The sequence below is a fragment of the Aegilops tauschii genome, chromosome 1, assembly GCF_002575655.3.
Source record: "Aegilops tauschii subsp. strangulata cultivar AL8/78 chromosome 1, Aet v6.0, whole genome shotgun sequence".
NCBI classification, from domain to species: Eukaryota; Viridiplantae; Streptophyta; class Magnoliopsida; order Poales; family Poaceae; genus Aegilops; species Aegilops tauschii.
In genome coordinates, this window is record NC_053035.3 from 440,594,066 (window position 1) to 440,620,422 (window position 26,357).

Genomic DNA, 26,357 nt, shown 5'->3' on the forward strand with positions numbered 1-26,357 from the left:
CAAAAGAACACATCCATCAGCAACAACGAAATCTTCAAAATTCCTCAACTAAAACATATGAGTTGTTTTCGGATCGAGCAAAAAAAGGGAAATAAGAAAAGAAAACAGAGTGCAAGAACATTACACTTTCATACATTAGACAACAAGCCATACACAAAGAGTAAGAAGCACAGGATCATAATAGGCATGCTTGAACACTTAATTAATAAAGTAGCAGGAACATGATTTATTAACCATATAAGAATTTTTCTCAACCATGTAATCTATGATCTGTGTTGAAATGTAGTGCACATAGCCTCTCCATATATCCAGAAACAAAGCATCATCAATAAACTTTAGTATAATCATATCCATCCAAATTTACCGATGACAATACATAGCGATTAGTTGTTAAATAGGTAAAAAACAGCTGGGCTAAGCCCTCGGTTTTCTTTCAACAAACCACTTAATAAAGAGGCACACCAGGATGTGGTCTGCACACCAAGAAGATGGTATGGAGGTAATGTGGGTGCAACCGTGTTTTCTTTCAGTAAGCGGCTTGGAAATGTGGGCACGACTTCGAATTAGCTAATATCAAAGAATTCAGAACCAATAGGTGGTGAAGAAAGAATAAATAAAGAACTGAACATTAATGTGTAATATCTAACTGTACAAATGCAGCATTACTGTATTTATCTTCCCAATTCTCATAATGTTTTTGAACGATAAAGCAAACAAGAACCAAAGAACAATTAAAAATATACGTTTGAATTTCTCACCTGGTTTATTACAAAGTCTTTCATCTTATCAACCACATCCTGGTGTGCTTCTTTATTAAATCATCTTCTTTCTTTGATGTTATTTTCCTGCAATAACAAAGCATGTGATTGACATAGATGTGTCACACAATATTTTTCAGTCACCCAAATGGATGCTACCAGGTCTCTTCCTCCTTGCAAAAAGAATGTTTTATTTGGCTGTTGCTACCTCAAAGGGTCGCTCGCCCTATTTCTTCCTGGTAGTATACATGCTAACACCAGTCAGAAGATGAAGTATAGAGAAATAATCAAAAGAAAGGAGGGAGAGAAGCACATATGATGAACACGAACATCCAGAGCTTCTATTAATGTGCTGGCCAGCCGTGGTCTTGAGGATCAGTGTACCACCATCCTGCGAAGCAGACAATTAGACGAATCTAGCAGGAATCGTGATGTCAAAATCGGGGAGGGGCATGAGAATCAGAGAACAAATCGTGAGAGACTATACAACCTTAATTATGAGGGTCCGCAGTGAAGGGAGGCTGGCAGTAGAGGGCTCGTGGGAAGGGTCGGCTTCCGAGGAGTCGCCAGAGGAGTCCATGGTCAGCCACTGATGGAGTAGTAGAGGATTCCGTACGTCGGCTTCCGAGGAGTAGAAGGGTCGGCTTCCGAGGAGTCGCCAGACGGTGATCTGCGGGACGAGATCGGCACCCACCTTCTGTCGGGCTGCTCTGCTCCGACGACGTGGAGGCTCTACGGCGGCTCCCCCGGCCTGGCCACGACGACCACCAATGTGCTCTCCCTTTACCTTGGACGAAGGGAGGAGGGAGGCCGAGACCCGCGGCGACGCAAGGAGGAGGGCTGGGACAGGTAGTCGAGGGTTGGGGGCTGCGAGGGGATTGGATTTCCCTTTCGCGTCAGAAAAAACGGGTGCATCGTGGGGAGGGGACAAAAAAAACGGTTGAAAATAAACCGAACGAAAGTGATGGGACTGATAAAACCTGGACGTAATCCTACCAACTGCTCCATTCGGAGTAGAGATTAGTGATGTGCCTCATATATGTTATTAATGCCGCTTTGCTAAATCTTGTTATAAAAAAACAACTTTTTGGTAGTCCTAATGAAGATGTTGCATCCCATCTTAACACTTTCGTTGAATTATGTGACATGAAAAAGAAAAAAGATGTGCATAATGATATTGTCAAATTGAAATTATTTCTGTTCTCACCACGAGATCATGCTAAAACTTGGTTTTCATCCTTGCCTCAAAATAGTATCGATTCTTGGGATATGTGTAAAGATGCTTTTATTGCCAAGTATTTTCCTCCGTGAAAATTATTTCTCTTAGAAATCAAATCATGAATTTTAATGAACTTGAGTATGAAAATGTTGCCCAATCTTGGGAGAGGATGAAATTAATGATAAGTAATTGCTCTACTCATGGTTTAAGTTTATGGATGATCATACAAATTTTTTACGCGGGATTGAATTTCGTTTCTAGAAATATTTTAGATTCCTCCGCGGGGTACCTTTATGGAAATCACAGTAGGAGAAGCTACAAAATTGCTTGATAATATTATGGCAAATTATTCACAATGGCACACTGAAAGAACTCCTACTAGTTAAAAAGTGAATTATGTTGAAGAAATTAGTACTTTGAGTGATAAAGTAGATGCGCTTATGAAAATGGTTGCTAGTAAGAGTGCTAATATTGATCCTAATGATGTGTCATTGTCTACTTTTATTGAGCAAAATAATGATCCCGTAGATGTGAATTTTGTCTCGCGAAACAATTTCAATAGTAATGCTTATAGAGGTAATTTTAATCCTAGGCTGTTTCCAAGAAATTCCTCTAATAATTATAGCAATTCCTACGGTAATTTTTATAATAATAATAATAATAATAATAGGATGCCCTCTGATCTTGAAAGTAATATTAAAGAATTTATCAATTCTCAAAAGGTTTTGAATACTATGATAGAGGAAAATTTGAGTAAAGTTGATGATATGGCTAGGAACATGGATAGAATTGTGCATGATGTGGAAAATCTCAAAACTAAAATTTATCCACCCAAGCTTGATATTAATGAGTCAATTAAAGCTCTCTATGTTTCCACTGATGAAAATAAAGAAAGAACCGCTAGGTTGAGGGCTAAGCGAGAACTCTTAGATAGAGCGATTCAGCCCGGTTTTTGTTGTAATCATTATGAAGATATTAAAATGATTGGTGTTTCATCCATTAAACCTTTGTTTAGAAATATAAAGCTTGATGAAAAGAGGACCGAAGATGAGTCAACTTTAGCTAGAAGGCGTCCCCATTGTTTGGAGGGTGACGATCTTAATGAAAAAATTGAAAAAATTGGGTTTGGAGAGGTCAAAACTTTCAATAGTGATGTGCCCACTACTTTGGATTTCAAGAATTTTAATTATGATAGTTGTTCTTTAATTGAGTGTATTTCCTTGTTGCAATCCATGCTAAATTCACTCAATACTTATCAACAAAATAAGGCTTTTAATAGGGACCCTAGGACGCGCCCTGGTACCTTGTGGGGCTCACGAGGCTTCGCTGACCCTAATTCCAAGCCTATAAATTTAGTTTCCGCGAGAAAAAAATAAGAAAAGAAGTTTCATCGCGTTTTACGATACAGAGCCGTCACCACCTCTCGTTCTTCATCGAGAGGGCAGGTCTGGAGTCCTTTTGGGGCTCCGGAGAGGGGGGTTCGTCACCATCATCATCACCAACCCTTCTTCATTGCCAATTTCATGATGTTCACCACCGGGAGTGAGTAATTCCTTCGTAAGCTTGCTGGACGGTGATGGGATTGGATGAGATTTATCATGTAGTCAAATTATTAGGACTTGATCCCTAGTATCGACTATGTTGTGAGATTGATGTTGCTATGACTTTGTCATGCTTAATGCTTGTCACTAGGGCCCGGGTGCTATGATTTTAGATCCGAACCCCTTATGTTTTCATGAATATATTTGGGTTCTTGATCATACCTGCTAGTCATACACACTTGTTAATTATTGTTCTGAACCGTAGACCCCATAGTGACAATTGTGTGGGATACTCTCTGGGGATGACTGTAATTCGAGGAGTTCATGTATTCACCATGTGTTAATACTTTGTTCCGGTTCTCTATTAAAACGAGGCCTTAATATCCCTTAGTTTCTTAAGGACCCCGCTGCCACGAGAGGATAGGACAGACGATGTCATGCAAGTTCTTATTATAGGCACGTATGACTATATAAGAAATACATGCCTACATTACATTGATGAATTGGAGCTATTATGTATCGCTCTAGGTTGTGACTATTACATGGTGAATGTCATTCAATATAATTATCCATCACTGATCCAATGCTTACGATTCTCTCATATTGGTTTTTACTAAGTTATTATTGTTGTTGCAACGCTATAAAACTGCTACTATTACTGTTACCGTTACTATTGCTACTGTTACCATTGCTATCAAACCATCATACTACTGTGCTATTGATCACTCTGCTGCAGATATTTAGTTCTCCAGGTGTAGTTGAATTGACAACTCAACTGCTAATACTTGCGAACATTCTTTGACTCCCCTTGTGTCGAATCAATAAATTTGGATTGAATACTCTACCCTTAAAAATGGTTGCGATCCCCTAAACTTGTGGGTTATCAGATATTTTAATGTTGGTTTGGTAAGTGGAACAAATTTGAAGTGGTAGTGGTTGTTATGAAGAGTACTAATTACCCAGTAACTTGCATGCCTAAGCTTACAATGCGTGCTTTATTTGTTTATAGTATTGAATTTCTTAAATTGGTTTTATGCAAAACGCGGCCATGACAGCATAATTGTTGTCGTGGTTATATATTTTTTAATTTGCATGCCTAAGCTTTCAATGACGGGCGCTTTAATACACCCGCCACTGCAACAAGAATAAACAATGGCGGGCACATGCATGTTGCCCACCACTGTAGAGACTCTATCAGTGGCGGGCGCCGTCCGCCACTGATGCGATTATAATAGTGGCAGGCGCTCCTGGCAGCCTGACCCGCCACTGCTGGCATTTTTGCGGCCGCTACTGCTAGCCGTTCCTGTAGTAGCGGCAGGCAAACAAATAGATTTTGTTTTCAAGGCCTTAGAGCATATCTAGCAGACCCCGCATCCCGCCGACCCGCAAAACACGTTTGTAGTTCGTGGAAAAACGGCTTTGCGGGCCGACACGGACGGCCGCAGATGCAGACCCCGCATAACAAACCCGTAAAAAATTCTTTCCCGTGTCTTCTTCTTCCTCTCGCCTGTGTTCATAGTCAGCTCCCATCGTCCATGGTAGTCGCCGAATCGATCCAAGAGGCAGCTCCTCCGTTGCCGGATGGATCCAGGAGCTAGCTAGCTATTCCATGGCCGGCTGGATCGATGAGCTTGCGAGCTACTCCCTCAACGTTCGTGGCCGGATGGATCGAGGACCTTGCTAGCTAGCTAGCTAGCTTGCTCGTTCGTGGCCGGATGGATCAGTAGCTTGCTAGCTAGCTCGTTCGTGGCCGGGTAGCGGTAAACGGCGAGTTTCCGGCGAGATTCCGGCGAGTTCCGTGGCAGCAGCGGTAAACGGCGAGTTTCCGGCGAGTTCCGTGGCGGAAGGTCACCGGAGCACGTGTGCGCACGGCGGAATTTCCTTGTCGCGTAGCGTTGACTGGTTTGCAGTTCCCCTTATATTTTGCCTCCAAATCTGCAAAATTAAGGGTCGTGGGGATGAATTCCCAGGGGCCTGCAAAAATTTTACGGGTTTGACCGCTTTTGCGGGTTCTATTCGGGACATTTTTTGACACCACGAAACTGCAAACGCGAATTTTTGCGGATTTGACCGCTTTTGCGGGATCTGCTAGAGATGCTCTTAGGCATAGGGATTCTGCCACAACGACCTTGCGTACCTAGCTTGTTTCGTACCTTTGCTTCAAGGATAAAAACTTTATAGGTCAACCATAACGATTACTCTCCATCAGGCATCAGCTACCAGACTCAAAATGAAGTAATTTTTTCTTTAGATAAGGAAGAATATTGATGAACCAAAGATTAAAAAAAAAATCCGCGAGAGCTCCAAAAAAGGATAGCCTCTGCCGTAGAACACAATTTCGCTCGCCGTACCGGAGAAAAGGAGAAAAGTGATGCTCAATTTCTCGAGCACTACAACCAGCCAGTCATCTATGATGCATGCAAGTAACTCGCATCGGATAAGTTCGGACAAGAGAGTAACTTGCATGCTGATACTGGATTTGTTTTGGCCGTAGTGATCAAAATGGTTACGAATACAGATGAGCTAGCATTTCTTTATTCTTTTATTATATGAACTTGAATTGGTTGTGACCCCTTGTTAGTTGGGCTTTTTTCTTGCGGGTGCTTGTTAGTTGGTTTGTCGTTGACAGAACAAGTCTAAACTCCACAGCACGATGCGATGCTAAAAGTCATGGTGTGCCATCTAGTAGTTACGAGAATAGAGCGAACCAACTCGTGGTTGGATGGTTAGAGGGACTGTGGTATCCCCAGCTCACCAGGGTTCAAATCCTGATGCTCATAGGGGTAGGATGTGTGTGCGTGCGTTCATAGGGGTGAGTGTATGCGCGTGTATACGAGCGTTTGCGTCTGTACTGTGTTCAAAAAAAAAAATTACGAGAGTAGATATCTTGTGTAGAATATTGTGTCATGGCCATGGGGGTCATACGAAAAGTTTGGGATAGTCTAAAGGGGACATTTCTGATTCCGTTTTGCGCCGCACCCTCTTGTTTCTATGCCGGGGCCAATTAAGTGTTTTGCACATCCATGCCATCATTCCCAGTCTATCACATGTGTCTTGTGATTTTGACATATGATATATGTATATGAGAGGTACAATGTATTTTTCACTTGAATTACTTACTTAAAGACTTGATCAACCATGACCCAACATATGGACCCATCATGATCGCATCTTCAAGTTATATTTAATATTCTTCTCTTTAATCATCCTTTCAAGATTTGATCCATCATGGCTCAACTCTTTAGCCCAAGCATGACAACCTCTGAGATCCTCCAGTGAACTCTATCTTGATCATAGTTGATTCAATCTTTGAATTCAATCTTAATGCATAACTAGAATATTGATGAACCAAAGAGGAGGCAGAATATTGATGAACCAAAGAACGAAAAATTCTGCGAGGGCTCCAAAAAGGGATAGCCTCTACCACAGAAAACAATTTCGCTCCTTGTACCTGAGAAAAGGAGAAAATTGATGCACTACAACCAGCCAGCCATCTATCATAAAAGTATCTAGCTTTGCATCACCGAACGTGAATCAAGTCGCGGCCATAGAAAACACAAGTTCCTCCTTAGATGTGTATGTTTTAAAAGGCGTCTTGATTGTAGAAGACATAGTGCATCTTGACCGTGCTAACAAAATTTGTCTAGTTTGCTCCTGTCTGCTCCCTTCTCACGTTGCCTAACACCCCTCCTACAATCTTCAATCCTTGCTAGCCAAGCCAGAAAAAAATCCAACAATAGTACCTCTATTTGTGCCAAAGCTCATCGAATCTTGTAAGCGAACTTTTTTTTTCTCCGAGAGCACACAAATCATGTGCCTTGGATTTATGGAAGACAGGGGGTAAAATAAAAGAAATTTAGGCAAGTTCCCACCCTGCCCCGATGAGAAGCAAACACCACTCCAACTCGAAACACACACAATACAACTCCAAGGCACCAGGTCATGTCCTACACCTACCAACAAAGCCGCTTGTCGACAAACGGTGATCACCTCCAAAGAGCAACAACTCGGAACGACTATCCTTGTCGAGGCACCAACCATCCTCGAGTGCCTAAAAAGAGTTGGCAGGTGGATGTCGTGACTCAGACAGACCCAAGAAAGTCATCGTCCTGGGCTCACCTGCGACTGTGTACATAGTGCTCCTGATGAACAATCCAGAACAAGGAGCACCAAAGGAATGCTAAACCCGTGTCTCGACAAACAATGCTCCCAAAAAAGGAACGATCGACAAACGACGGTCACCTCCAAAGAGCAACAACTCCAAACGACTATCCTTGTCGACGCAACAACCATCCTCGAGGGCCTAAAAGGAGTTGGCAGGTGGATGTCGTGACCCAGACAGCCCCGAGAAAGTCATCGTCTTGGACTCACCTATGACGGTGTACATAGCGCTGCTGATGAACAATCCAGAACATCGGGGAGCACCAAAGGAATGCTACATAGAACCTCCAAGCCGTGTCTCCACAAACAATGCTCCCAAAAGAGGAAGGACGCTGGCATTGGCTATCCGTAAGTGGACCTAAGGTTTTGCCCGGAGACAACCAACCAAGCAACCAAGTAATAGAGAGCGGGGAGCGGACACACCATAGCGACACCTTCTAAGGAGGGGAACGACACGTGGAGGCTGGCACTGACCGGTCAGCGTATTAATTTGTACTCCCTCCGTTCATAAATATAAGTTCTTTTAGAGATTCCATTCCTATATAGACTACATACGGAGAAAAAATAAGTTTTAAAAATATGTCTGTATACATCTGAATGTAGTCCATGTTAAAATCTCTAGAAAGACTTATATTTAGAAATAGAGGGAGTATTAAGCATGGTTAAACTTCTCAAATAATAAGTGCCACACGTGTGGCACGAAGCATTCAGGCCCTGACATTTTTTACAAATAGAAGTTGCCATCCGAAAAGAAGAAAAAACAAACGTATGTTACTTTCACTATGAGTAGTCTCAAACTCAATGGTCAAACTCAAAGATGAATAAAAAAAAAATTAGGGGAGCACATCGTTTGTCGAGAAGAGAAGAAGAAGCATGAAGAGGTGGGCTTAAAGTGGATGATGGGCCGGTGGGCGATAAAAAGAATGAATAGCTCGTCCGCTTCAGTGTGGTGAGCGTTGGTGGTGGCGGCGCAGCGCAGCGCAGGGAAAGGAAGCAAGAAGAAGGGCGACGAACCCTAGCTCTGGTCGGACGGAATCCCCTGTCCTAGCTAGATCCACAGGTGAGAGCAGCAAGATGAGTCCCCCCTATGCGTCTGGTTGGTGCAGATGCAGGCCAACTCACTCTGACACTTGTCCGAATCTCCCCTCCCTCTTTTGCAGGTGAAGCTGATGGCTGCTGTGCTCCGATCCGCGGCGAGGCGGTTGGCCGGCGAGCTGCCGGCGGCTGAGATGGGGCTCCACCGCCTCCCTCTGCACTCCCAGGTAGGGGTCCAAAATCCCCATCCCCTGCTGTGACTGTGAAATGGACAGACTGATTTCTGTTTGATTGCTCAACGGATGGTGGTGTTTGCTTGCATTGGTCAATCAGCTCACCCTTTTGCCCAATGGAAGCTCGGTTCTGAGTCCTCTTGTGCTGCAGGCCAATGTTTGGAGCGCCTCATCTGCTCCTCGCTCTGCCCCCTCTTCTCTGACCAAGGCAAGTCAGACACTTGAATTGTCTGTCTGGACTATCTTGAGCATCTTGTTAAACATGCACCAGTGCAGTAGTGATCTTTCTTCTCAATATTGTTGACGAAACAGGCTAAGGCGGCGATGGAGAGCGCCATTCGCCCGTCATTCATCCCGCGTCACACAGTGTCCACCTCTTTCGGCCGCGCCGCCTCAAAGCCTCTGTGCAAGTTATGCACACACAGCTCAAGTGTTTTTATTATGTGATTTTGATGCTGGCTGGTCATGTTAGCTTCTTGTTCAAAGCTTGTGCTATAGGGGGACCGATTGATATGGTTCAGCCGTTGTTATGCTAGCGTAGTGCCCTGCTTGTTGTCCATCTAATAGAGTGTTGCATCGTTTAAACCACCACCAACATGCATGACTTGAGGATCGTGCGCCTAACGTCTTTCAGCTTGTCTCCTTTGGATTTGAGGATCGTACAAACCCTGCTCAACATCTTGTTGCATGTACTGTAGTAGTAGTAGTACTAGTTAAATACCACTGATCTTCGTTTTGTTTTATTTGTGGTTTTGATGCTGCCTGCTTATCTTAGATGCAGCAGTAATATCTTGAACATCTTGTTACATGTAGCATTCAAGTAATCATCTTTTGTTCTTATTATTCTTGACGAAACAGACCAAGGCGGTGATCGAGAGCACCCTTCTACCACAACTCATCCCGCGCCGCACAATGTCCTCCTCCTCCGGTCGCGCCGCCTCTCAACCAGCCGACAAGGTAACTAACATGATGCCCATGCTCAACTGTATGATGTGGTTTTGGTGCTGGCTAGCTGTCTTTGGCTTGACTGCATGTATTTTCAAAACTTGATACGGTTGCCTGTTGCTATGCTAGCCCAGCTCCCAGGTTTTGTGCTTCCTGCTCATCCAGCAGAGTGCTACAATATGTAAACCACTACTAACATGCTTGATCCGAGTTGCGCAAAAAAAAAAAAAAAAAAAAAAAAACATGCTTGATCCAAGGATCATAGACCCTGCCGAACCTCTTTCATCTTATCTTCGTTGGATTTTGTGAGAAACGTGCTGAACATCCTGGTAGCTGTACTGTAGCAGTTAAATACTGGTCTTTGCTTTGATTGTTGACAAACCAGGCTAAGGCGGCGATGAAAGCGCCTTCTGTTTTAATTGTGGTTTTGATACTGGCTGGTTATGTTATACTATTCGTGTTCAAAGCATGTTATATAGGGGCATGGTCGCATGGACGGATTGATATGCTTGCCCTGTTGTTATGCTAGCCTAGGGCCCATCTTTTGTTCTTGCTGCTCATCTACAAGAGTGCCACATCATGTAAATCACTAAGTTGTTGAACTGATTTTGATGCTCATCAACCAGCTGACAAGGTATATGCAAACACAGACCCCGATGCCAGTGCTGAACTGTATGTTATGGTTTTGATGCTGGTTGGTCATGTTATTTTTGTGTTCAAAGCTTCTTATATAGTGGCATGGATTCATTGCGTAGTTGCCATGTTGTTAATTATGCTAGCATAGTGGCTATTGTTTGCGCTTGCTGCTCATCTAACATGCTTGATTTGGGGATCGTAGACCCCGTTGAATCTTTGACAAAACCTGCTGAACTGTGTTGGATTCCTTTAATATGTCCTTTATTTTGTTCTACAGTTTTGCTTTTACCTGAGGGGCGCGAGGATGACAGCTATGCAAGAACCAGGCTCAAAGGAACTTAGCATGATAATTTTCGTGAGAAGTGAAGAAGAATCGTTGAATGATTTCTGGTGAGGCTGTAATCTCCAAGCTGGATTATTTTGGGATGTTTTCCGTTGTTTTATTATTTTTCATTATTTCACATGTTTTTTTTTCTGTAGGTATTTCATGAGTGTGGTAAAGAAGAATGAGGTTCAGCGTGCAAAGGAGGTACTTATTTGTTTCTTTCCCACCCTTCCCAGCTTGAATACTTCTAGTAGATCTGCAGTGTGCCAAATCTTTCTGTTACTTGTTTTTATTTGCTGTAATCTGTGCATGGCAGATGGAATACAGACATATGCAGTCCAGATACGATAAGGAATGGGAAAAGGTAGAAAATCAGCCATGGTTCCGGAAGTTGGAGAACCTCCAAGATCACCTTTCAAACAAGGCTTGGGTTTTAATTCCTGGTGGCTTACTGCTTGCCGGCCTGGGGGAGTCCTCAGACTGGAAGCTGCTAAGAGGCCCACACGCACCACCCCCTGGACCTGGAGAGGAGGCCCCTTTCGAGAAGAATCCTGTAGAGGACATGTTATAAGCCTTGAAACTGTGGGGGGTATGAAGAGGATCGGAGGTCATGACAAGCCTAGTAGGGCTAAGAAACTTGTAAAGTTTAATTGGTTTCGTAAGATTTGATTCTTAGTTTCTTTGCTGTGACAAGGAGGGTACCTATATCTCGGTTGTTGCTGAAATTAACCAAACTTTGAGCCACTTATGTGTTGACCTTTTAATGTACTCCATGGCCACCCTAACTGTATCTGAACAATCGGACAATATCTATGTGCTAGAGCTACCCACCCATTCCTAGCTTGTTCCATGTTAGATGATACCAGTTACAAACCGGTGGCTATCCGTGAATGAAGAAAACAAGCAAGTGACACAGAAACGAAATGTGGATTGGAACCGAAAACAAAAAAGAGAAACGTGCAGTTCACTTCCCCAAATGCTTTCTTTTTTCATCAGAATATATTATTACTTGTGTCCATCTCAACAATATATTATTACTTATAAAAGAGAGATGCGAGTTTCCCATCTCAACTAGTAATAACAAGAGATAATGTGCTTGTTGCGTATGAGTGTGTTCATGCCATACGGACAAGGAAGAGGAAAAAGAGCTTGTGTGCGGTAAAGCTGGACATGACAAAAGCATACGACAGGGTAGAGTGCAATTTTTTGGAGCAGACGATGACGCAATTTGGTTTGGCTCCCACGTGGGTTTCTATGGTGATGAGATGCGTCACATTGGCGAAATTTTCTGTTAAGCTTAATGGAGGATGTTCTAGGAGTTTCTCTCCTTCCCGTGGTCTCCGGCAAGGCGATCCGTTGTCGCCCTACTTGTTCTTATTTTGTATGGAGGGCTTCTCTGCACTTCTCAAGAAGGCCCAGGAGGACAAAAAAATTAAGGGTGTTTCGTTTGGGAGCACCGGCCCCATTGTTACCCACATGTTGTTTGCGGACGATAGTATTGTCTTCCTAGAGGGCATTACGGAGAGCATGGAGACTTTGAAAGAGATTCTGATTAAGTATGAAAGGGCTTTAGGGCAGAAAGTTAACTTGCAAAAGTCCTCGATTTTCTTTGGAAAAGGAAGTCTGGATGAGTCAAAGGAGCAAATCAAGCAAATCATTGGTATTCAGTCTGAAGCTCTAAGTGAGCATTACCTAGGGCTGCCAACACAGGTTCGGAGGTCCAAAGATGGTACTTTCAAGCATGTTACGGAGAGTTCCAAAGGAAAAGTTAGTGGATGGAAAGGGCAAGGGCCGTCTATAGCAGCGAGAGAAGTCCTTATAAAATCTGGACTCCAATCGACACCAACCCACACCATGAGTTGTTTTCGCCTCTCAAAGAAGATGTACCGGAACCTGACTTCGATCTCCTCGAAATTCTGGTGGGGCGCAATGAATGGTGAAAGGAAGGTTCATTGGATTGCATGAAAGAAAATGTGTGCTAGTAAACGAGGAGGAGGAATGGGCTTTTGCGATCCAGAGGCATTCAACCAAGCCTTGTTGGCTAAGCAGGCTTGGCACATCTTGCAAGTCCCATCTTCATTGTGTGCGAGGGTGCTCAAGGCATGCTACTTCTCCGATAATTCGATCATGACGGCTGCTTGCCCGTCATCAGGTTCATACACTTTCCGCAGTATATTGCATGGACGGGATTTGCTTAGAGAAGGACTTGTATGGAGGATAGGAGATGGGACCAGAATCAACATACACCATGATGCTTGGATCCCACGAAGTGGAAACATGAAGCCACTAGGACAGGTTTTTATTCCGGGCGTCATAAAGGTGGCAGACCTCCTAACAGCCGATGGAACTAACTGGGACACGGCCAGGGTTGATGCTATGTTTTCTCCTGACGATGCCACTGATATAAAGCAGATCGCTGTAGGTGGGCCTGCTACTGAAGATTTTCTGGCCTGGAACCTGACAAAAAATGGTATGTTCAGTGTCAAATCTGCCTATCATCTCAGGATGTCGCTGAACAGGGCAAGGACCGGATGGCCGGAGTCCTCGAGCTCGGTTAATAAGCATAAGGGGTACTTGGCCCTATGGGGAACTAGTGCACCAGCAAAGTCCAAGATACACGTGGCGTATGATTCGAAATGGCCTTGCGGTTGGGTCTGAGCTCTTCCGACGTCGGATAAAACCGGGAGTTTGTTGTGTTGCGTGTGGTCGGGAGGAGACGATGGTGCATCGTTTCTGGGCCTGCCAACATTCAGTTCAGTTCTGGGAGTTGTTGCGGTCGGAGTTGGGAGTTTCGGTGGCGATCCCGCCGAGTCAGATTGACTCCCAGAACGCATTAGCTTCCTGGTTGCTTGGCTGGTTCGCTGGTGCGGCCGATGAGGAGAGGGAGACCATGATCCAGGCAGCGTATGGACTGTGGTTAGCAAGAAATGATGCAAGAGATGGGAAGAGGATCGCCCCGCCACATGAAATATTGGCCACAGTACGTTTGCATGTGGCCGAGTGGAAGCTGGCGCATGAAGGGAGGGCGTCGCAGCCGGAACCCAAGATCGTCCATAAGTGGGAGCCCCCAGAAGACGGATGGATCAAGGTCAATTCCGACGGCGCGGTCTCGAGGCATGGAGAGAAAGGGGGAGGAGGTGCAGTGCTACGGGATCATCATGGTGCCGTTTTGGCTGGAGGATGCCATCACTTCCCGCTGATTGCTGACCCTGAAGCAGTGGAGGTGCTGGCCTGCAGGAGGGCTGTTCAAATGGCCGTCAATCTTCAAGTGCAGCGTGCTCATGTTGAGCTGGATAGTAAGGCGGTGGTGCAAATGCTCAATCAACCATCTCTGAATCTATCTGCTGTGGGGCCTTGGGTGCAAGATATCAAGGAAATGCTCAACTCAATGATGGAATTCAAGGTTTCTTGGGTTGGTCGTTTTGGCAATGTTGCCGCTCATAAGCTAGCTAAAGTAGGGGTAGGTGAGGAACGGTGCGAGCTTCGCCACCAGACTTTATCTTAGATGTAATTTCTGCTGACATTCCAGACTTTGTTTAAATAAAGCGGCAAGAAGTTCTCCTAAAAAAAACAAGAGCGAGTTGTGTGTATCCTACAAATTCTGACCGCTGATACATAAACACCAACGTACACACCTGATTCTCCAGATGATACCTTAAAGGGGTTGCTTGGGTAAGTAAGTAAAACCGCGTATGGTTATTAGCGTAGCAAATTAGAGAATGGTTTCCGTAAATCAGATAAATCGAGCTTTACGTTACGGTAAACGACTAGTAGCGGTTTTTGTGCAAACGAGTTTAGCGAATGGCCAAACGGGTCGCCGTCAAGCTATGACCACCAACTCGCTTCCCCGTCCCCCGCCGCCAGCGACTTTCTCGGCACCTTCCCGAACGAACGGCATGTATTGTACTAGTACACCAACCAATGCAAGGACCGTGCCGGCTTCATGTCATGTCCAGCCACTCCACGTATCCCGTCGGCCGTCGCGTCGTCGTGCTCGACGGAGATGCCCCGTTGGGCACGACCGCCCCGACGGCGACGTGGTCGAATCGAACCGCGTGGGGGGCTCCGGCATGTTGGGCTTGTTGTACTCGATCGTGCAGCGCCGAGACAGATCACGCACCATGTCCAGCGCAACAGGTAGATCCGGCCACGACCGGACCGACGGGAGCGCGCTGGGTCTGAGAGGCGGTCTGTGTCTCTCACCGTCGTTGGCGCAAGAGACAATGAGTTCCCATGGAAGTACGTACGCGGCCGCCGGCTGGTGCAGGATCCCGTAGAGCGCCGTCGTGATCCCGTGCGCGCGCGACGTAGGCGGCCCACCCTACGAGTAGTACGAGGAAGGCGGGCATAGAATATATAGATCATGCGCGTCACGGCGAGTAGGCGACGACGGCGGAGAGAGTCTTGTAGGTGCCCGAGTCATGCCTCATCCAACTCGCCGTCGGAGTAGAGTAGGGGACGTACAACACGCCAGCGGCCAGTGTGAGCGTCGCTCGTCGACGGGCTAGCTCTTCGTCGGGGTCGCTACGGAGGGGAACCTCAACTTCGTCGGGCCTCAACCCAATCACATTTTCTTTTTTCGTATCGTATATAAAGAGAAAAAGGTCTATAAATCCAACCTTCAACTCGCGGGCAATTGGCACGGCCCTAAATCCATTTGTTGTCGTTTCGATCTTCTTACCAAAGTACGAACAGTCTTGTTTAGAAAACAGGGTGCGTGCTACTTCTAGTACTCACTCACAACTTTCTTAGGGATCCTCAGACCGCCCGCACACGTCTTAACCATGGAAACGATTCAACACGATCGGTCTCGACACATTTTCTCCTGTAAACCGAAGACAAACATGGAGGCTTTGCGAGCGTCCGGACCGTTGCCATGCCCACGTCTGACCGTCCTGACCCACCCACCATTCCTCCCATTTATGTCGGCCTAGAGCATGCAGCGGTCGGCATTGATGCCCGTGATTTGACTGGACAGGAGGGCTGTGTAAACGGACACAACCTCTCACTGACGGCATTGAAGGGGCACGTCGACCGAGAGAGCGCCGCCCGTTGCTCATCCAGCTGAACGTGCCTCCTCACCGCATTCAAACGACCACAGACTGCCCGTCGTGCTCAATTAAAACCCATGCATGCGCCGAGAAACCTACTCCAGCCACAAGTCCGTTCGCGAGCCACCCGTCATTAAACACAACGCCGGTTGGTCCGGCCGTTCCCCCGCTATTAAAACGATGCTAGACGCCGGGCAAAAATCGCATCACACTCCGCTCACATCTCCTCCTTGCACACAATTTTCTCCACAAGCTCCATGGCATCCGGCGAGCAGGAAGCCGAGTTCTTTGGCATACAAGTTGGCTCGGTGGCCCGTCGAGCCCGCCGGATACGAGCCATGCAACTCTCTGCCCCGCCTCTGTCGACGGCCCAGGCGGCTGCAGGCCAGCTCGCAGAGGCAGAAGCTCCAAACCGGCACATCGTTCAGTAACTCGCTGCTTCGAACCAGCTCATCGAGGAGTGGCGTGTTGCTCCAGGCTAGCACGTGGTGGACCACGACGGCACAAGCATCATGGCTGCCGTGGACGACGCCGTGTCATACCGCTCCTCCTGTGCCAGTGACCGTGCCATCCACTGTGAACGTGTCCGTGACAGCGGCCTACCGGTGGAGGTCGACGACGCGGAGTCTAGCACGTCTGCGTTCGTCGCCATCATCCAGGAGAAGTAGAACATGGGAGGCCACCGCTGAGGCGACACCGGCGTACACAGCCGGTGTCTTGCCCGGTTCAACGCAGACCATCGTCGACCCATGCCTTGGGTTCATGGAAGCGGAGCCCCCCTTCCCCTCCGGCCGAAGCACCCCTTTGCCACTCCGATGAGCGGCGCAGCCGGACATAAGGAAGATATGAGAGAAGAATATACCTCTAGGGCTCACGGCAGTCCGACGAGCGGGCTGCCAGGCATTGGGGGGCGGGGGGACGAAGGGATCCGCCACGGCCAGTCGTAGACTAATGTAGTGTAGCCGTGTCATGGGAGTGGAGCTCCGCGCGGCCGAACATGCACATAGTTTTAGCTATTTTTAGTTAAAATATGTCCAAGCTGTAACGAATTTCGTCCAGTCTATATGAAATCCGATGTGTTTGCATGAATTTCATCCGGTTTGTTGAAACAATGTTTGAAATGTATGCGGGTAGTGAAGGATGACGGCCTTCGTATCCATGTCTGCGGACTGGTCCCCACCCGCGGACGAATGCGATAGGAAAATTATAGGTGGCCATTGGAGTTGCCCTTATACATCCCTGACAAGGACGAAAATGCCTTTTGGTGATCGAGCTACCTGGAGGCCGGTATTTGTGCCGTCACACGTTTTGTTGATCAGCGGCACGCATGCATGTATTTGCCGTATTTCAGCGACAAACCTTTTCTACTCTCCCGTATTGCTATTAAATAAAGGTATGTCTAGAATTCGTATCCACGCATGCATGAATTAAGTCTCAGTCGAGTGACATCGGCGTAGTTTTAGTGCTACGATCGGCACGGCTGGATACTGCAAACAACGATGAAAAATGTTGTGACGGTACTGCAAACAATGACAACATATGCTTTAACTGTCCTGGTTAAAATGCTACAACCGTCAATTAAATAAACAGTGACATCTCATGTAGAGGACTCGGCACAGGGGAGCACGCATAGTTGCCATCAAACGGCCATACATGTTCATAGCGGAGAAGCCAGGTTAAGTACATGGGATTGACTCGGTAGTCATGTTCCTGTCCGAAGCAGAGAGCCGTTTGAGCCGATCATTTGGATTTTCATGCGGTTGCCAATGGCAGCCTGTCTATTTATAGCAGAGATGCATTGCATACCAGCCATCCCCAACTCAAACACAGCTCTAGCTATGGCTTCTTCCTCTTCGTCGGTGCGTTCCTGGCAAGGCATCAGCACTTGCTGCTCATCAAGTCCCAAAAAACTTACATCATGCACAGCCCACACAATGATCGGCACAGTTCTTTTTTCACCCAACCACGTTGCATCGTTGAATTTTGGACACGGTTCTTTTTTCACTCAGCATTTCTTTTTATTCGTCCACGCCGCATCTAGATTCAGAGCAATTTTTTTTCGCTCTACGTGAAATGTTTCCTCCTGTGCAGTTGTGCACAACAACAATAGAAAGGTTCTTGTCGCTGAATTTGCATACGTCAAACATCAGACCAGGCTCATGAAGATATAATTAAGAAACAACAACGGCAGAATTTCCATCGCTGATACAGTTAAACCACACTCTTGAACACAGCAACGTCACAAAGTCAGTGCATCACATGTTATTTTTAACTAAGCCATGCACAATAGCGACACAAACAAAGAAACAAGCTCACAACTACGCAATGTTGTTGTCCACTTGTCAAACAGCTCATTATTCTACCCGCAAAAAAAAAACTCATTATTCAGTTAGCAAACTGAACTTCAAGCACAAGCCGTACTGAAAATCAACCTTGAAAGTCTGGCTTGGGTTGGTTGGTGCAAGTGTTCTTCCTGTGACCTCGTAGGTTGCATCTGGAGCATCGGTGCCTTTGGAAGATCACCTCGTTGAGGACAAGTGGTACTCTTGTGACCTTGACCCCTCCATATGGAACAAAACCTAGTCCTTATAGATGGCTGCTTATATGGCGCCTTGTCGTGACTTGTGCTAGGGCGACCCGATGGGCCTCTTCTTTGAAGGTGCTGCAAAACTATCGGAACCTTGTGATGCACTACGTGCTTGTTTTGCTAAAATGTTGTTTATTTCCAATCTCCGAACCTGCAGAATCAACTGCCATTTCTCTATCAGATAGCCCCATGCCTTCGCATATAGCAGCAATAGGCTCCAGCAATGTTTTCACATTTCTCAGTTGCTCCGTAGCAAGCCCCATGCCGTCGCGTGAAGCAACTGACATGATGGTTTCTTTTTATTCTTTTTCAGAAAATGTGCATACCTGTTAGTATATTGCGCGGTTAGGGCACATCTACCATTTGAAAGAACTCGGTGAATATATACCATTTCTCAATTCCTACGGAATAGAGAACTTGCTCTTGAGGTCATTAAGAAGAATTTGTTGAAATCTCAAGAAAGAATGAAGCACTATGCTGATAAAAAGAGAAAGGAAAGAACATTCAATGTAGGGGATATGGTCTATTTGAAGCTTCAACCTTATAGGCGCACATTATCGAGCTTGCACATGCATCTAAAGCTGCACTCCAAGTTTTATGGACCTTTCAGAATTCTTAAAAGAATTAGCAAAGTTGCTTATCAGTTATTACTTCCAGAGGGTTGTCAGTTACATGACACATTTCACGTTGTTTGATCATGTATGATGTTGCAAGCACCTACAAAGTTTGATCATATATGATGTTGCAAAGTTTCAACTTTTTTTGAATTTTGTTTCTGTTTTTTCTGAATTTACTGTTCACGGAGGGTGTAGGGGCACCCGGGAGCTGAAAACCCACTCTCTTTTACTAAGTAAACCAGCTTGATTATCTGTGCTTTAAGTCCATACATAGACGAAAAGACTCATATTTTCCTGGGCTTTCTTTTCAGGGAATTTTGTTCAATGAAAGTGATACTCTAAGCATCCAAATTCTTGAAAAGACTGCATGCATGTAGAAAGTGTTAGAATTAATGGGCTAGGCCCATAGCAATTTCTGAAATCTCAAAGCCCATGTGTAAAATGGCAAGTGGTGGTGCTAAGTTTAGTCCCACCTTGGAAGTTGAAGAAGAGTTGGACCTCTTTATATAGTGGGTTCTCTCCACCACTCTAAGTGGTGTGTGAGAAGAGAAAGGGAAAACCACACGCGCGCGCTCGCTCGCCGGGCCGGGGCGGGCCGGGGCGGGGCGGGGCGCGTACATGCGACATGCGCGTGAATGGTCCGCCGAAATCCGGTCCGTCTCCTTGCAGGAGCGCAACTTCCTTTTGCCGTTTTATTTTTATGTCTTGGCAGACAAGTTTTTGATTTCTTGTCTGGTAAGTATACGAATTAGAAACTGAGTCGGTTTGGGATTGTGGTCGCGACACAATACCGCCTCTGGTCCTAATATATATACAGCTACCGGCTGCGGCCAGAGACACACCGAAAAACACCTAGGGTTTTGCCTCATCTCACAACTTGCGCCGCCATCGTAGTCTACTCCATCCCAAACGCCGGCGTGCATCGGCGCGTGGGAGAGCAGGTCTCCGGAACCGTTCGTCTTTGCGATCCTGCACCGGGAGAGGACGAATTAGGTTTTTGGGAAGCGCTGTGCGCGACTGCTCAAATTCGTCATCACGGGTCGTCTTCCGTCCAAGTCGGGCGGTGCTACTCATCGTCGTATTCATCGCCGTCAGCAGCAGATCGTCACCAACATCGTCATCAACACTGTCGCACCCATAATAGCTAACGATCAGTACGTCCAACATCCTCTGTTCATGTCTGTTTCTACAGCTATTGTTATGTGTTTGCTGCTGTTATGCATGTCTTGCTGTTCTTCTAGTTTGCTAGATTATTGCATGCTAGTATCTCTTCTAGTCATGAATTATTTACTGGAATTAATCATGAACTTGCCTAATATTCCAACAATCCAAAAACCTAAATGTAGGCAATTTCCTGAGTTAACTATGGCTGGATTTGCTGATGCACTGAGGCCGGATAAGTTTACCGGTGTGCACTTTAAGAGGTGGCAGGTGAAGACCACGCTCTGGCTTACTGCTCTGAAAGTTTTCCACGCTAGTGTTGGTGCTCCAGAGGGAATAACCGACGAAGATCGGAGAAAATTCCAGGAAGCCAATACTATGTTTGTGGGATGCATTCTGAGTGTTCTTGCTGACCGTCTGTGTGATGTGTACATGCACATAAACGACGGAAAAATTCTGTGGGATGCACTGAATGCAAAATTCGGTGCAACAGATGCAGGCAGTGAACTGTACATCATGGAGAGTTTTCATGACTACAAGATGGTGAATAACCGTTCTGTGGTTGAACAAGCTCATGAGATACAGTGCATTGTGAAGGAACTTGAACTCCTTAAATGTGTTCTACCCGACAAATTCGTGGCTGGGTGCATGATTGCAAAGTTGCCTCCTTCATGGAGGAATTTCGCCACAACTCTGAAGCATAAGAGACAGGAGATATCAGTTGAAAATCTGATTGCATCTCTTGATGTTGAAGAAAAAGCTCGGGCTAAAGATACCACTGAAAAAGGAGGTGAGGTTCAGCCTACTGCTAACATGGTGCAGAGGTACCCACAGAACAAGAACAAAGGGAAGAACAAACCTGTTTTCAACAAGCCTACCAAGACTACTACTTTCAAGAAGAAGAAGTTCAACAAGGCTGAGCTAGAGTGCTACGCCTGTGGGAAGCCTGGACACTTTTCCAAGGAATGCCCTGAACGTGCAGACCGCAGAGGGAAAACAAGCTCCAAGACTGTCAACATGGTGACCGCTAGCAATACTGATGGGTATGGTAATTTACCTATTGTGCTTTCAGTATTTCAATCATCTTCGTGGTGGATTGATTCGGGTGCTAACGTTCATGTGTGTGCTGACATCTCCCTGTTTACTTCTTATCAGGTCGCAAGGGATTCTTCCGTCCTAATGGGAAATGGGTCACATGCTTCTGTTCGTGGCATTGGCACGGTGGATCTGAAGTTTACTTCGGGAAAGATCGTGCAACTAAGGAACGTGCAGCATGTCCCTACTATGAACAAGAATCTAGTTAGCGGCTCCCTTCTATGTCGAGATGGATTTAAGGTAGTTTTAGAGTCCAATAAAGTAATCGTGTCAAGATTTGGACAATTTATAGGAAAAGGCTATGAGTGCGGAGGCTTGTTCCGCTTTTCTCTTTCAGATTTTTGCAATAAGTCAATAAACCAAATTTGTGCTAGTGTTAATGATGATGCAAGTATTTGGCACTCTCGTTTATGTCATATTAATTTTGGTTTAATGTCTCGGCTATCCAGCATGAGTTTAATTCCGAACTTCACAGTTGCCAAAGGTTCTAAGTGCCATAGTTGTGTGCAATCTAAGCAACCTCGAAAGCCTCATAAGGCTGCCGAGGAGAGAAACTTGGCACCTCTAGAACTCATACATTCTGATCTTTGTGAGATGAATGGTGTGTTGACAAAAGGTGGAAAGAGATATTTCATGACTTTGATTGATGATGCGACTAGATTTTGCTATGTTTATTTGTTGCAAACTAAAGATGAAGCATTAGACTACTTTAAAATCTATAAAGCTGAAGTTGAAAATCAACTAGAGAGAAAGATCAAGCGTCTTAGGTCCGATCGTGGTGGAGAGTATTTTCCAAAAGTTTTTGATGAATTTTGTGAGGAACATGGTATTATTCATGAGAGGACGCCTCCCTATTCACCTCAATCAAATGGAGTGGCCGAGAGGAAAAACCGCACATTGACTGACTTGGTGAATGCCATGTTAGACACTGCTGGTTTATCTAAGGCATGGTGGGGGGAGGCTCTATTGACTTCATGTCATGTCCTGAATAGAGTTCCCAACAATAATAAAGAGAAAACCCCTTATGAGGAGTGGGTTGGGAGAAAACCATCACTTTCTTATTTGCGCACTTGGGGATGTTTGGCAAAGGTCAATATTCCTATTCCTAAGAAACGCAAACTTGGACCAAAGACAGTGGATTGTGTCTTTCTAGGGTATGCTCAACGGAGCATTGCTTATAGGTTTTTAGTGGTAAAATCTGAAGTACCTGATATGCATGTTGATACTATAATGGAATCTCGTGATGCAACATTTTTTGAGAACATATTTCCTATGAAAGATATGCATAGCATTGCTAGATTTTCTTCTGAGATAATTCCTGAATCTAGTACAACTGATGAATATTTCGAACAATCACATGAGGAAGTCCTTGAGAAGGATAACAATGAAGTTCCTAGAAGGAACAAGAGACAAAGGATTGCAAAATCCTTTGGTGATGATTTCATTGTATACCTTGTGGATGACACACCCAAGACGATTGCAGAAGCATATGCATCTCCGGATGTAGATGATTGGAAAGAAGCTGTTCATAATGAGATGGACTCAATTCTTTCTAATGGAACTTGGGAACTAACTGATAGACCATATGGTTGTAAACCTGTGGGCTGTAAGTGGGTGTTCAAAAAGAAGCTGAAGCCTGATGGTACTATTGATAAGTACAAGGCGCGGCTAGTGGCCAAGGGCTACACTCAGAAAGAAGGCGAAGATTATTTTGACACCTATTCACCCGTTGCTAGAATGACCACCATTCGAGTGTTACTTTCCTTGGCTGCCTCTTATGGTCTTATCATTCATCAAATGGATGTAAAGACAGCTTTTCTCAATGGAGAGTTGGAAGAGGAGATCTATATGGATCAGCCTGACGGGTTTGTGGTAAAGGGTGAAGAGAGAAAGGTGTGCAAGTTGTTAAAATCTTTGTATGGTCTGAAACAGGCACCTAAGCAATGGCATGAGAAGTTTGAAAGAACTCTGACTTCTGCAGGATTTGTCATTAACGAGGCTGATAGGTGTGTTTACTATCGCCATGGTGGAGGCAATAGTGTCATATTATGTTTGTATGTGGACGACATACTGATCTTTGGTACAAACATTAATGCAATTAATGAGGTCAAGTCTTTTCTATCGAAAAGTTTTGACATGAAAGATCTGGGAGAAGCCGATGTAATTCTAAACATCAAACTTATTAAGGATGAGAGTGGGATTACATTAACGCAATCTCACTATGTTGAGAAGGTCTTGAACCGATTCGGTTTTATGGATAGCAAGCCTTCTCCAACACCTTATGATCCCAGCGTGACACTCAGAAAGAACAAGAAAGAAACGAGAGATCAATTGAGATACTCTCAAATTGTCAGTTCACTCATGTACTTAGCTAGCGCTACAAGACCAGATATCTCTTTTGCTGTGAGCAAACTGAGTAGGTTCATGTCCAACCCGGGTGATGATCATTGGCATGCACTAGAAAGGGTCTTGTGCTATCTGAGAGGTACTATGAGTTACGGAATTACTTATTCAGGGCATCCTGCTGTGCTAGAAGGATATAGTGATTCAAATTGGATCTCCGATGTTGATGTACTTTACGCAACAAGTGGGTATGTATTTACTCATGGTGGTGGCGCAGTGTCATGGAGGTCTTGCAAGCAAACCATATTGACGAGGTCAACTATGGAAGCAGAATTAACTGCTTTGGACACAGCTACTGTTGAGGCAGAATGGCTGCGTGAGCTCTTGATGGACTTGCCGGTTGTTGAAAAAACCTGTACCGGCTATTCTTATGAATTGTGATAACCAAACGGTTATCGCTAAAGTGAACAATTCTAAAGATAATGCAAAGTCATCAAGACACGTGAAAAGACGTTTGAAGTCTGTCAGGAAGTTGAGAAACTCCGGAGTAATAACTGTTACGTATATACAAACAGACAAAAACCTGGCAGATCCCTTTACAAAGGGACTATCACGAAATGTGATAGATATTGCATCGAGGGAGATGGGTATGAGACCCATAGATGTTACACCATAGTAGTAACCCAACCTTTGTGATCGGAGATCCCGTGAATTAGGATCTGGGAAGAACAAGCTATTGGTTAACTGAGGAGAGTAATAACTTATGATCGTCTCCAAGTGAAGATGCAAAACTCTCAGAGCTGTAAGGCAGGTTGGCAACATGCCTTAATGTGGTTCTATTGGCTATAATTAGCAAAGATGCTGTCCTACAGAGCAGTCTTGAAAGAACACACCTATATGAGTTCTGACTGTAAACGTCGCAGTCTATGAGATTTGGGTGATCTCTAGTAAGCTCACGAAGAGACCAGGGAGTATGACGTATAAGCTCCAAACCGCGGGGTAGCCTACTGGCGGTCAGGTACTGGTTAAGACTTTGAGTGAAACCTGTTCACACAAAACTAGCAATTCAAGGCATAGTCCATTGTCAAGTTGTGAATGGATGTAGCTTAAAGTTCTAGGCAGAAGTTCAACTTAACAGTCTCTGCTGAAACACTGGTATATTAAACAAGTGATGAGAGAAGGCAAATCTCTAAATGGGTATTTGAGAAGAATTAATGGGCTAGGCCCATAGCAATTTCTGAAATCTCAAAGCCCATGTGTAAAATGGCAAGTGGTGGTGCTAAGTTTAGTCCCACCTTGGAAGTTGAAGAAGAGTTGGACCTCTTTATATAGTGGGTTCTCTCCACCACTCTAAGTGGTGTGTGAGAAGAGAAAGGGAAAACCACACGCGCGCGCTCGCTCGCCTCGCCTGGCCGGGCCGGGCCGTGGCGTGGCGTGGCGGCGCGTACATGCGACATGCGCGTGAATGGTCCGCCGAAATCCGGTCCGTCTCCTTACAGGAGCGCAGCTTCCTTTTGCCGTTTTATTTTTATGTCTTGGCAGACAAGTTTTTGATTTCTTGTCTGGTAAGTATACGAATTAGAAACCGAGTCGGTTTGGGATTGTGGTCGCGACACAATACCGCCTCTGGTCCTAATATATATACAGCTACCGGCTGCGGCCAGAGACACACCGAAAAACACCTAGGGTTTTGCCTCATCTCACAACTTGCGCCGCCATCGTAGTCTACTCCATCCCAAACGCCGGCGTGCATCGGCGCGTGGGAGAGCAGGTCTCCGGAACCGTTCGTCTTTGCGATCCTGCACCGGGAGAGGACGAATTAGGTTTTTGGGAAGCGCTGTGCGCGACTGCTCAAATTCGTCATCACGGGTCGTCTTCCGTCCAAGTCGGGCGGTGCTACTCATCGTCGTATTCATCGCCGTCAGCAGCAGATCGTCACCAACATCGTCATCAACACTGTCGCACCCATAATAGCTAACGATCAGTACGTCCAACATCCTCTGTTCATGTCTGTTTCTACAGCTATTGTTATGTGTTTGCTGCTGTTATGCATGTCTTGCTGTTCTTCTAGTTTGCTAGATTATTGCATGCTAGTATCTCTTCTAGTCATGAATTATTTACTGGAATTAATCATGAACTTGCCTAATATTCCAACAGAAAGGCATTATTGGTCTTCCGATATGAATCCTAGGAGAAGATGAAGTAGATAGAATAACCATGTTCATCCTACTGTATGCCCGCATGGTACCAAATTTCTAAGGCCAGGTCCGCATCTTATTTCAATATATGACTGGCTTGAGTTTTAATTTCTAGAAGTTTCTAGCAGGAGCTTATTCTTCTTTTGATTTTCAGCACTGGTTGTAAAAGTTCTTCACAAGTTGAACTGAAGTTAGTATTTATAAGATTTGCCCCCTCTTGTTCGATTATGTCGTGAAATTTCCACACAAAGTTGTGTGATCTGGCCAGATAATCATGCTAATGATTTATGGAGAAGTTGAAATGGCATGCCTCCATTCATCATAGTGTAATGTAATAAATTGCAGGCCTTCTAAATTTATTCATGATCCGAGATCCTAAAATCATAAAGGCAGGTGCATCTTATATTTTTCGTAAACACTAAATGAACGCAGTTAAGCTTCTATCCTCTTCC

At 45.2% G+C, this 26,357-nt stretch overlaps 2 protein-coding genes across 6 annotated transcripts; both read left to right on the plus strand.

The window, feature by feature from the left end:
• The first annotated feature begins 4,124 nt into the window (after positions 1 to 4,124).
• LOC109744125 (uncharacterized) lies at positions 4,125 to 11,597 on the plus strand. 5 transcript variants are annotated; one of them, XM_073500544.1, is made up of 8 exons: positions 4,126 to 8,739; positions 8,840 to 8,941; positions 9,048 to 9,155; positions 9,260 to 9,356; positions 9,804 to 9,904; positions 10,806 to 10,918; positions 11,009 to 11,057; positions 11,170 to 11,597. In XM_073500544.1, exons 2-8 carry the CDS (start codon positions 8,849 to 8,851, stop codon positions 11,422 to 11,424), a joined length of 816 nt encoding a protein of 271 aa, XP_073356645.1. In that variant the 5' UTR covers positions 4,126 to 8,739; positions 8,840 to 8,848; the 3' UTR covers positions 11,425 to 11,597. The 5 variants fall into 5 exon arrangements, with proteins under 5 accessions (XP_020158807.3, XP_073356645.1, XP_073356647.1 ...); XM_073500545.1 differs by having other exon boundaries at positions 4,133 to 8,739; positions 9,099 to 9,155; XM_020303218.4 differs by lacking the exon at positions 9,260 to 9,356 and having other exon boundaries at positions 4,125 to 8,739; positions 9,806 to 9,904.
• Positions 11,598 to 13,572: 1,975 nt separating this feature from the next.
• LOC109744108 (uncharacterized) lies at positions 13,573 to 14,358 on the plus strand. Its single transcript, XM_020303203.1, has one exon. The coding sequence runs from the start codon at positions 13,573 to 13,575 to the stop codon at positions 14,356 to 14,358; it is 786 nt and encodes a 261-aa protein (XP_020158792.1).
• The last annotated feature ends 11,999 nt before the right edge of the window (positions 14,359 to 26,357 follow it).